The 12,610-nt window shown below is 47.6% G+C and overlaps 1 protein-coding gene across 1 annotated transcript in view; it reads left to right on the top strand.

Moving 5' to 3' along the window:
* Nucleotides 1–11,509: 11,509 nt before the first annotated feature.
* Nucleotides 11,510–12,610, top strand: part of LOC106809204 — a 15,652-nt gene continuing 14,551 nt past the window's right edge. Inside the window, exon 1 of the mRNA XM_014812200.1 lies at nucleotides 11,510–11,718. Within this exon, the coding sequence (XP_014667686.1) occupies nucleotides 11,661–11,718 (58 nt within the window). The 5' untranslated portion in view covers nucleotides 11,510–11,660. The remainder of the gene's footprint in view (nucleotides 11,719–12,610) is intronic.

Below are 12,610 nucleotides of genomic sequence, written 5' to 3'. Positions count from 1 at the left end.
CGCGGGTTTCCGCTAGTACATATTAAAAGTAGAAACAATTAAGAACCTATTTAAGAACCTTTTGAGCCTAATTTTTTAGTAAGCACCATTTATATAAGAACATGTTGAGGCTAACTTGGAAAAATCTATGTTCTTATACGCGGGTTTTTACTGTACTGTTTTGTACTGTATCACTCAGAAATTTTTATCATTTTAACTACTCACACTATTGCATTTATCAGATTTTTTCTCAATGAAAAAAATTGTCGTCAGTACATGTATTTGTATCAGAATTACCTACAATAAAGATTTAATTAAAAATTTTAAACATTTTAAAATGTTAATATCGCGGCTGTTGAAATCGAAAACCAATTTTCCATTGTCAAAATTCACTACGACATTTTATGCTGTGAAAAGTAAATCTAATTCAGATTACATTATATTCTAAAAGCACCGACGCTTAAGACTGCTACTGTAACCTTGCACTCGCGACTAGCCAGCGAGAACGCCCCATCGCGATACGAGTTGCAACGATCCTAATTCTTAAGGACTGCTACAACCCGTTGATAAGCATAATGAGTTATTAGTTATAATAATACGTTATAAATAAGTTATAATGTAATATTAGTTATAATAAGTTATAAGTAATAAGTTATAATAAGCATGCAAACCCTAAAACTGGTGCGATAGAGAGTCTGTCTCTTTCTCTACGCACAATGCGCTTATATCGATATAGCCATTGTTTTACAAATACACTAATGACGTAATCGGTAAATGGCGCGCTAGCCATAATGTCATGGAGCGATGGTTGCCATGGAGGCGTAGTGTGTTCACTACAGTCATTGTGCGCTACTGCGAAGCACACAAGGACTCGTAACGGATATCGTACTAGGAAAAAGGGCCCAGAGAAAAATGGGAAATTTACTTGGGAAATGTTGCAGAAAAGATAACGCAGCAGAAGATAGAAAAAGGTAGGAGAACGCGCACGTGATATGTACTAAAGTATTAAAAGTAACTTTGTAACTAAATTAATATGTTTACAAGTGCGCGTGCAAACCAGAGCGATCTCTGCGTGAAATGGATCTTAAAACGCAGATCGTCTTTATTGTGCCAGTTATATTATTATTGTATTAATTGCGTTGAAATTACTTAAATTAATTGCTTTAATGAATAAAAACTTTCTGGAAGTATCGCAGAAAAAGCGTAACGGTCATTTTTTATTTCTCTCATCTACGAATGGAACAGGTTATACCTGATAGTCTAGCACAAGAAATGTCAATAAAATGCTTCTGTTTCATGGTTATTTATTAATTATATAAATTGACGAGACATTACTTAACTTAGGTAGTAATTTCTTCATAACGAACATAAATAATTCTACATATAAACGCTTACGCGGTAACTTCGTGGCTACAAAACATACCGAAAAATGTCCACTAGAACTAATTAGAAGCGCACTACATGCACACATCACTTTAATAACTACTCTTTTGAATTCTTGAATCGGCAGCGATGTCTACCTTCCTGCCTTGCGTCAGTGGGAAAACCTAGTCGTTGGAAGCGCGCCCGCACGGCTCACGAATGGCCGCGCTACCAGCAACTGTTCTTTGATCCACGACCAAAGGTGCGATTTACACTGCGTTACGATTCGTAATGGTCGCGTTACATCATATAGCTTCGTACTCACTCGTACGATAATTTTACGCAAGTGATACTAAGTGTAAAACAGCCAAATAGGCACTACCGTAGTGAAAATAATTACAATATTGCGTATAGTACTCGCGTCCACCCGTCGGTTTCTATAACGCGTCATTCGTCTACACTATAAACACGTCCCGCGCGTGTTTAGTGAAATGAATGCGGTTGCTCGTTACAGGACCCTACTCGCCACTCGTTCGCGCAGCGCTATCCTTGAAGAGCGCAGGGAGCGAGCGGCGAACACCCCACAGAGGGCAGCACATGCGGCGAGGCTGCGCGCCATAGTGGCGACCGAGGAGAAGAGGAGGATGGTTGCGGCGGTGCTGCTGCACGCTCGGTAAGAACCAGCGAGAATCTAGCACGACTACGCGCGATCCGTAGCTACGGTTAGAGCGGTTGACGACGGAGAGTTGCACACGTGTGTGAGTGTGAACACCACGATTCGTTGCAGGGCGACGTCAGCCGCTGACGCTCGCAGCGTCATCCTGCAGAAGCGCGTCGAAACGGTGGCCAGAGCTCCCCAGAGGGCAGCACAGGCGGTGAGGAAGATTGCCGTCGTCGCAGCCGTGGAGGAGAGGCAGAGAGCGGCGCGCGATCGGTGAGTGGCGGCAGACTAGATCTAGAAGTGACGGGAACCGCGTTTCACAACATCAACGAGGCGTCTAGCGGTGCGGTTGCCCTCCTTACATATTCATAAAAAAGTGCCTGCGTGCCCTTCTATGAATCCCAAGTAAGGTATATACCCCTATTTTCTCCCACGTGAAAATTCATATTGAAAAGAAAGGTGATAACCGTTCCTTTGAATGGGTGTTTACTGTGGAGACCACCTTGCATTGCCCTATAAAATTTAATGCGACCGGCCGCTGTATCGTTCTGTTGCACGACGGCAATAGCGGTGAGAGTGTAGCAGACGGCGCAGCTAATGGCAGTCTTCTTCCTGCAGGTTCGAGGCGGCCGAGGAGAGGCGTCGCGCGATCGACGGCGAGCGCCAAGCCCGCTACCAGCTGCTAGAGAGCAGACGCCGAGAAGCTGTGCATAGGCGGGCCGAGGTCGTCGCCGCCGCTGCCGCCGTTGCCGCTGCCGCCGCTGCTGATGTTGTCGCTAATGCTGTCGCTGCTGCGGCTGATGCTGCCGCCGCTGCCGCGGATGCTGCCAACGACAATGTTACCGCGACTGCCGTTGCTGATGTCACCGACACTGACACCGCCGGTATCGCTGACGCCACTCGTGCCGCTGCTGCCGCTGACGTTGTCGCTGATGTTGTCACCGCCGCTGCCGTCGCGGCTGCCAACGACGCTGTTACCACTGCCTCCGCTGATGCTGCCGCTACAGCTGACGCTGACGCTACTACTGGTTCCGCTACTGCCGGCGATACTGCCGCTGCCGCTGACGCTGACGCCACTACAGTTTCTGCCACTGCCGGCGATGCTGCCGCTGCCGCTGTCGCTGTTGTCGCCGCTGGTGCTGCTAACGATGCTCTTACCGCCACTGCTGCTGCTGCTACCGCTGCTGCAGTTAATGCTGCGGCTAACGTTGTCGCTGATTCTGTCGCTAATGCCGCCACCGCCACTGCCGCAGCCGCTGCCGCTGTCGCTGTTACCGCCACTGCCGCTGCTGCCAATGTTAAAGCTGACACTGACACCGCCTTTGCCACAGACGCAGTCGCCGCTGCTTCCACTGTCGCTATCGCTGACGCCACTCCTGCAGCCGCTGGCGCCAACTCTGACGCTACTACTGACGCTGCCGCTGCAGCTGCTGCCACCGCCGTTGCAGCTACTAACGACGCTGTGAGCGCCACTGCCGCTGACGTTGTCGCTGATTTTGTTGCTGATGCTGCCACCGCTACTGCCGCTGACGCTGACGCTGTTACCGCCATTGCCGCTGCTGCCACCGCCGCTGCTGCTAATGCTACCGCCGACACTGATACCGCCATTGTCACAGACGCTGTCACCGCTGCTGCTACTGTCGCTATCGCTGACGCCACTCCTGCTGCCTCTGGCGCTAACTCTGACGCTACTACTGGTTCCGACACTGCCGGCGACGCTGCCGCTGCTAACGACGATGTTACCGCCACTGCCGCTGCTGCCACCGCCGCTGCAGCTGATGTTGAAGCTGACACTGACACCGCCATTGCCATATATATAGACGCTGTCGCCGCTACTGCTACTGTCGCTATCGTTGACGCCACTCCTGCTGCCGGTTACGCCAATACTGGTTCCGCCACTGCTGGCGACGCTGCCGCTGCGAACAACGATGTTACCGCCGCGGCCGCTGCTGCTACCGCCGCTGCAGTTAATGCTGCCGCTGACGTTGTCGCTGATTCTGTCGCTAATGCCGCCACCGCTACTTCTGCGGCCGCTGCCGCTGCCACTGTTACAGCCACTGCCGCTGCTGCCACCGCCGCTGCAGCTGATGTTGAAGCTGACACTGACGCCGCCATTGCCATATATATAGACGCCGTCGGCGCTACTGCTACTGTCGCTATCGTTGACGCCACTCCTGCTGCCGCTGACGCCAATACTGGTTCCGCTACTGCCGGCGACGCTGCCGCTGCGAACGATGATGTTACCGCCACTGCCGCTGCTGCTACCGCCGACACTGATACCGCCATTGCCACAGACGCAGTCGCCGCTGTTTCCACTGTCGCTATCGCTGACGCCACACCTGCTGCCTCTGGCGCGGACGCTGACGCCACTCCTGCTGCCGCTGGCGCTAACTCTGACGCAACTACTGGTTCCGCCACTGCCGGCGACGCTATCGCTGCCGCTCCCGCTGCTGCCACCGCCGTTACAGCTGCTAACGACGCTGTGACCGCCACTGCCGCTGACGTTGTCGCTTATTCTGTTGCTGATGCTGCCATCGCTACTGCCGTGGCCGCTGCCGCTGACGTTGACGCTGTTGCCGTTACTGCCGCTGCTGCCACCGCCGCTGCAGCTAATTCTGCCGCCGACACTGACACAACCATTGCGACAGACGCTGTCGCCGCTGCTGTCACTGTCGCTATTGCTGACGCCACTCCTGCTGCCTCTGGCGCTAACTCTGACGCTACTACTGGTTCCGCCACTGCCGGCGACGCTGCCGCTGCTAACGACAATGTTACCGCCACTGCCGCTGCTGCCGCTGCTGCCATCGTCGCTGCAGCTGATGCTGACAACGCCACTGCTTCTGCCACTACCGGCGACGCTGCCGCCGCTGCTGCCGCTGCCAAGGACGCACGTTGCGGACTACGCGGACGACGGGGCCGACGACGTCGCGCTGGCGACACGCGCGATGCCAGGGCCGTCGTCTCTGCCTTCGCCCTGCTCAACCGCGCTGTTGCTGCCGTCGCCATGGCCGACGCTCCGTCTGACGACGCGAGGGTCGCCGAAGAGACCGCAGCACCGCCGACGATGCCGGATGTCGTCGCGCCGACCTTGCGCAAACGCAGCGACGACGTGCTGTCGTCGGGTGCCGTTCGAGCGACGAGGGCGGGCGGGAGGCGCGTGCGACCGAGGCGCAGCAAGGCGCGCCACGCCGCCACCAAGCGTCGCACGTAGAACGAGGTGCTGCTCCCTACCGGCAGCACTCGCTTCGGCAACAGACGGGACATCCTTTCGCCGATAGCGAGAGAACTGAACATTACGACAGAGTCGAGTCGGAAAGATTTGTTATTCTGAGCGGGCAGAGATTAGAGACTGATACTTTGTATTAGTAGCGCTGTCTATGTGCCTGATCATGATACCGATTGCGATTTTAACTGATTTCCGATCAGGTTTCATAATTATATTTACGAGCCACCTCTCTGATATCATGATGATATATTACATAATCTTAATCTATGCATCTTTATATCCACATATATATTTTCACACTGTAATTTCATTCAGTAAGCCTTCGCCTGAATTTCTCGCAGGAAATGGAATTTGTACATTGAATATTGGCAATAAACGATGATATAGTGATTACATAATTATTCTTTCTCTCGCTCTCTCTCTCGCTCTCTCTTTCTATCTCTCTCTCTCTCTCTCTCTCTCTCTCTCTCTCTCTCTCTCTCTCTCTCTCTCTCTCTCTCTCTCTCTCTCTCTCTCTCTCGCTCTGCTTTGTTAAGAACCGATATAAGTCATTAACATGCTTAGCAGGCCCTAAATCTGGTAAAGACTTTCCTCGTCTACGCACGATGTGTCTATATCGCTATGCACTGTTTTACAAATATAGTAATATTGCTGTCGGCAGATGGCGCGCTACCCACGGAGCATTTCTTAAACGCCTCCGCATATCTCCTACATAAATGGCCGGATCTGTCTTTCTGTCCGTCTATCTTCTCAAGACCCGTAACAAGTGACCCCCAACACTATATATATTCTGAATCAGCATGACGCGACGACCATTTTAGGCCCAAAAAATTGCAAAAAAACGGGAAAAATAAGGGGGAAAACGAGAAAAAAAGAACTCCACTTTTTCGCTCCATTTTGTAGGTAAATATGATCTAACCTGCAACATCAGCCGTGGTTCCACAAACGCCAAGCTGTTCCAAGAGTGCAAGCTCATCATCTGGGACGAGGCAACCATGAGCCACAAAGGCACCTTTGAAGCACTCGACAAGACCCTACAAGACTTTTGGCACAACACAACGTCATGGGAAGTGTGACTGTCCTGCTCTCAGGCGACTTTCGCCAAACCTTGCCAGTCATCGCCAAAGGAACAACAGCAGATGCTGTCAATGCCTGCATCAAGTCGTCCTACCTCTTGGTGAACCGCAAGGTGAACCGCCACATCCTGAAGACCATCATGAGGGTGCAGCTCAGCGGCGATGAAGAAGCTGGCCGCTTCTCTCAGCAACTGCTGGAGGTCGGCAATGGCAGACTCACCACCACAGCTGATGGCCAAGTCAAGCTGCCATTCGGCAAAGCAGCGGCGGACATCACCCAGCTGATGACCAAAGTCTTCCCAAACCTCCACCTCCGCTACCAAGACCAAGACTGGCTGAGCAAGCGAGCCATCCTTGCTCCCAAGAATTTGGCAGTGGATGACATCAACGCCAAGCTACTGGAGCAACTGCCTGGCGACTCAACGAGCTACAAGTCGATGGACACAGTTCCTGATCCTGACCAGGTAGTGCACTATTCGACCTAGTTTCTCAACAGCCTGGCGCGCTCAGGTCTGACACCACGCAACTTGGTGCTCAAGGTCGGCGCGCCCATATTGCTAATGCGCAACCTGGATGCTCCCAAGCTCTGCAACGGCACAAGGCTCACAGTGAAGCAGCTTATGCCCAGAGTCATCGAAGCCAAAATCATGACAGGCAAGGGCAAGGGCGAAAATGTCTTCATCCCAAGGATCCCGCTGATCCCATCAGACCTGTCATTTGAGTTCAAGAGGCTGCAGTTTCCAGTCAAGCTGAGCTTTGCCATGTCTATCAACAAGGCCCAGGGCCAGTCCCTCAAGGTGGTTGGACTCAACCTCAGTGAGCCAGTGTTCTCCCATGGCCAGCTCTATGTGGGGTGCTCCAAGGTAGGTAACCCAGACAATCTCTATATCCTCTCTCAAGATGGAAAGACCAAGAATGTTGTGTACCAAGAAGCGCTGCAGAACTGAACAGAAGTGAAATTCTTGGGGCAGATTTATAAAATCCGGATAAGATCAGTACAGCCGTGATGGCAGACTAAATTCTAGCTCTTTTTTCTTTTATCCCGGACATCGCCGGGTAGCCCAGCTAGTTATACATAGATAGGCTAGCTTTTATTATTATGTGTAAATATGAATGTGTAAAATTGCATACACTTTCGAAATAAAAACATGGTATGCCTCGCCTTCTTCCTCTTTCAGTCTTATTCTCTCCCTCTCGCTCTGTTTTGCGCCCTCTCCTTCGCTATATATCTCTCGCCCTCTTTCTTACTCTTTCTCTTTCACTTGCTCTCTCTCTCTCTCTCTCTTTCTCTTTCGCCCTCTCGCTCGTTTACCCCCCTGTCTCGCTCTCTTTCTTTCTCCCTCTCTCTCTCCCTCGCTCGCTCTCTCTCTACCCCTCTCTCTCTCTCTCTCTCTCTCTCTCTCTCTCTCTCTCTCTCTCTCTCTCTCTCTCTCTCTACTTCTCTCTCTTTCTCTCTCTTTCTCTCTCTCGTTCTCTACCTCTCTTTCTCTCTCACTTTCTCTCACTCTCTCTATCTCTCTCTACCCCTCTCTCTTTCTCTCTCTCTCTCTCTCTCTCTCTCTCTCTCTCTCTCTCTCTCTCTCTCTCTCTCTCTCTGACCTCTCTCTCTCTCTTTCTCTCTCTCTCTCTCTCTGTCTCTGTCTCATTCTCTGTGTTTCTCTCTGTACTTATTTTCTTAGTAATTTACACACTATTTATTGTAGTAGTAATTCTTCGTTTTTACGAATGTTATATTTGTTTGTTTATATATATATTTATTTATTTCTATTTATTCGTTTGTATATTTATACATTTACTTATCTTTTACATTCATATATTTATTACATATAATATTGTGTTTGTTATACTAAACATATCCATGGTGAAACCGGAGATCGATTAGAGGAAAAGTAACGGCCAAGTCCGAGATACCAACCTTTCGGTTGAACGTCACGTCGTCACTGCAAGGTTTTGCTGATCATGGAATGACGATATGATATTCTATGCTTATTATTCACGCCGACTGCGAGCCATAATTTTCATCACTGCAGGAGGATCAATATTACGTGGATACGCCTCTCTTGATAATCACCTAGCAGCCAGAGTGAGGTTACGAATTTATCCACGCACGATACGATCATCTAAACATCGCGTTGTCTTGCATGAATGATGTTCTACAATATCCAAGAAGGATTAATCCTAGCGTGTAGCTCTTGAGCCGTTCAGACTATGACGCGCATACTTGTGAGTGTAATGTCTACTGCCAGCGCAAGGTCACGGATTTTAGAAATGGATTAGGGGGCGGATAAGTTACACTAAAAAAGCGTGAAAAGTTCATATTTGTTTGCAATTATAAATGCTCGCTGAGTGGAGCTAAACTTTAAGGAAGTCTTTATAAATCGGCTAAGAAGCCGGTCATGTAGGAGAATTTGTGAAAGAAAAACTGAAACATGGTGACGCGAAAACTTTGTTACGATGACGAGATTTTGATTTATTATTAAAAAGAAAGTTCCCAAAACAATTTTGAATTAATGCATGGGAATGATACAATTCAACGGCACGATCTTAAAAGAATATAATTAAATACACTGTACGCTAGAGTAAAGATGCGATGGGAAGGAAGAGGGTAATAATGAGGCGTTGATGAAGACAGTAAGGGAAGAAGGAATAGAGAAAAGTTGAAAGAAGAGAGGCAGAGGTGTTAACAAATAGAGTTGTACAGGAGCAATGTTGTGGCAAAGAATCTAATGGCAGATAAGAGATATATATGGTGAGTAAGGAAAAAAGGCATACTGAGGGATGTGGTGTTGGGATTAAGAGTAAGACGCATGAGACCGAGCATTTCTCAAAAGAAGCTAAATATTTCGTGCGTGTCTACCAATTAAACATGATACGACAGTTTAAATATGTCCTTGATATCGAAAACCTACAATCATACTAAATCCAATCATATAGAGCTGCAAATCAACATGTCTTTCCAACCATCTAATACCACTCGTGTTCCTGGTCAAGGCTTCACTCTTTCTCGCTGACCGATTGCCGATGTATGCCATTATCACTGCCCACGTACCAGGAGTTGGGTTATTTGTCTTAGCAATAAGCTCGATACGCGTGGAGAATTTTTAATTGCTCATCTAATCCAGCTGATGATGGTGTAGTCGTGCGTGACATCGTATGTACGTTCAAAAAAACACTAGAACGAGAGTCGGGGTGAAACAAACTGCGCTAGCTGAAAGAAATTACTATAACTCGACGCACTCGTGCGGAAGTTGCATTAAGTATATAACCTTCATTGCCGGACGTATTATTACTTCGCCTGTTTTTATTTTGCGAGTCACTGCATATCCATATTGCAAATTACTGTCCGTATAAACACTGATTTAGCCCCGGCTTCTTAATTCCTTTAGTAGGAAAATTCAAGGCAAGTGAACGCGAGTGGTATCCTTCACGTTGATAATCCGCCGGTTGCTTTCGTAACGAGCTCGGCAAAAGCTGTTGAGATGCGGCCTATGTAAATGAACTAATGAGGTTATACTCTCCTCACAGATTTCGCTTTGTATTATTTGTTATCTAGCATTTTATTTAGCATTGTATATCTTGGTATTATTTCTACCTTTGTTGCACTATCTCGTGTTAAACACCGTTCATAGTATAACATATTTAGTCAAGCAGCCGTACAACATCGTTAATGATCTAGCACTATTCATGCTCTGTGTAACTACTGTGTATAAATATGATTGGTCTCCATCTGTAGATTGGTACAAATTGCCACTGGGCTTAACTATGTAATAAATATAGCAAATTACCATCACGAAAACGTAAAAAAGACATTACTTTGTTATAAGATATGGCTATTTAAATGAACTTTTACCCATTTTACTTATAGCAGTTTTCAGTCTCTGAATACACCGGCTGTAATTAGAATAAGGGTTGCCATACTTTTGTAATGATAAATGAATAGCCTACTCTTGTTAATTGTTATCAAACCTGCTCGGTGTGAAGATATTTGTCAGCTCTTGTATTGCTTAGGTATTATGAATCACTTCATGTCATCGCTGCTACAGTTACTGATGATGCCGCTGGTGTTGCCATTGACGCTGTTGCTGTTGATGTTGTTTATACTGCTCCTATTGTTGCCGTTGTTGTTGATGCTGTTGCTCAGTGGCGTAGTTAGGGGGGCCGGCCATGACCCCCCTGTTGATCCGGAAGTAAAAAAAAGAATTGTTCTAATAAAAAGAGAATTGTCGTAGTCAGAATGAAGGCTGTACATGTACTCAAATGTGCCTCAAATACCATCTCCTGCGATCTACATTTTCAAAATTTTCTGGTGGACGACCCCCACACCCTAGCCTGTTTTTCAACCCCCCTCCTTGGAATCCTGGATCCGCCACTGAACAGTTCAGAACATATCTTGGGAGAAGAGAACAACGAACAAAAATGTCGCTTTTTCGCATAGCGCCCAAAACAAATTTTGCAGAGCTGAGAGGTGGGGGAGCGTAGGGTGTGGAGATATAGGCGGAGGAACAATTAAAATATTAAGTCATCCACTATTTTGCGCAGTTCGCTGTTTGCCCCCCCCCCGTCTGTTAAAAAGTACGGGCTACGCCACTGCTGTTGCTGCTACTACTGCTGCTGCTGCTGCTGTTGTTGTTGTTGTTGTTGTTGTTGTTGTTGTTGTTGTTGCTGCTGCTGCTGCTGCTGTAGTTGTTGGTGTTGCTGATACTGCTCCTCATCCTCATCATCATCATCATCATCTTCTTCATCTTCATCATCATCATCCTCGCCCTCTTCTGCTGCTACTGTTGCTGTTGCATATCAAATTTTTAGAACTGAGAAAAGGACTGTTTTATAACTGCAGTTTAAAGAAATAATATAAATATAATGCCATGCCTTCTATGAAACACGCGCGCGTCAGCAAATCATGTGTACTCGGAGGACACGTCAAGGGCGATGCTATAGCTAAACGTATTAGTTAGTGATCTACAATGAATCTATCAAATGACCGCAGGGGAGATGGGCGCGCGACGTTACTACATATTACTAGTAGTAGTGTACGAATTAACGCTCGCGGCGCAGCGAAAGGCGCGAGTAGAAATATTGCGCGCAGTGAAAGTAGGACAACACTTCCAAGGTGTGCAAACCACCCGGCACGCTTCGGATATTCCGCAGCGGGGCCTCTATTCGGCGCAAAATGCCCCGTGGGTACGGACACACACTTCAGCTTACGGCTGGTGCACGGTTTACCTTCTTCGACGCCGTCGGACGTCGCCGTATAATAGCAAGCTAGACGAAGCAGGCTAGTGTGTGTGCTGAGACGTTGTTGCTGTTTCGTGTCGGAGCTGCCATTGCCCGCGGACAGCGAGCGAGCGCCTCCGCAATGAGATCGCCGCTCGTTTTATACGAGCTGTCGTGTGCACTGTGGATTTTTACGTTCGGTGAGTACTAGACGCAAAGTAGTCGCAGCTTAGTAGACACAGTTTGATTGATTCGTTTAATCGCTAGATAAAACCGGTTTCGTTTTCACCTGTTCAAAGTTCACTTGAATTTTTAAAACATGTTTTTATTTAAGAGTCGAATCACGTTAACAACGCAACCGGCATCACAATAATATATATATATATATATATATATCGGCAACTCTACGTATCATAATTACTGGGTAGTTCATGAAACAGTACATGAATCAGATCACGTTTGTCATTTGTAAACACATTAAACATACTGCTGCCAAAACCTATAATCTGTGTTGAACTATGTTGACGATTATCTGGTTTCTGCTTATTAAAAATGTCGTGTTTTCGTTATATAACAGCCATATAACAGTAATAAAAACACTTTAAATCGACAGCACAGGCACTCATCTCCACACGCAGGTGTTGTGGTGTCATCAGCAGGTATGGCGTTGCGAAAATTGCTTTTGTTTATCCCAATGCATGCACGTACATACGTATATAGGATTGTCGTGTCTTTAACAGCTCTTCTATATAGCTTCTAAATCAGTGCAGCTAGTACTGGGCACGCGCATCGCAATCTCTTGTTGAGGTCGCAGGTTCATCAGGAATTGACACATAGCTACCAGCAGTACAAGCTGATCACTCCGCCTGGTCACGAAGTTATTTCACCACAGCATGACCTGCTCTGTAAAGTAAAAGACCTCACATTTCTCGATGAATGCGCTTAATATACTATATTATATACTATATTATATACTATGTGTGTGTGTGTGTGTGTGTGTGTGTGTGTGTGTGTGTGTGTGTGTGTGTGTGTGTGTGTGTGTGTGTGTGTGTGTGTGTGTGTGTGTGTGTGTGTGTGTGTGTGTGTGTGTGT

The sequence above is a fragment of the Priapulus caudatus genome, unplaced genomic scaffold, assembly GCF_000485595.1.
Source record: "Priapulus caudatus unplaced genomic scaffold, Priapulus_caudatus-5.0.1 Scaffold337, whole genome shotgun sequence".
Taxonomy (NCBI): domain Eukaryota; kingdom Metazoa; phylum Priapulida; class Priapulimorpha; order Priapulimorphida; family Priapulidae; genus Priapulus; species Priapulus caudatus.
The sequence above is the reverse complement of the archived record's forward strand: the minus strand, read 5'-3'. Positions and strand labels throughout refer to the sequence as shown.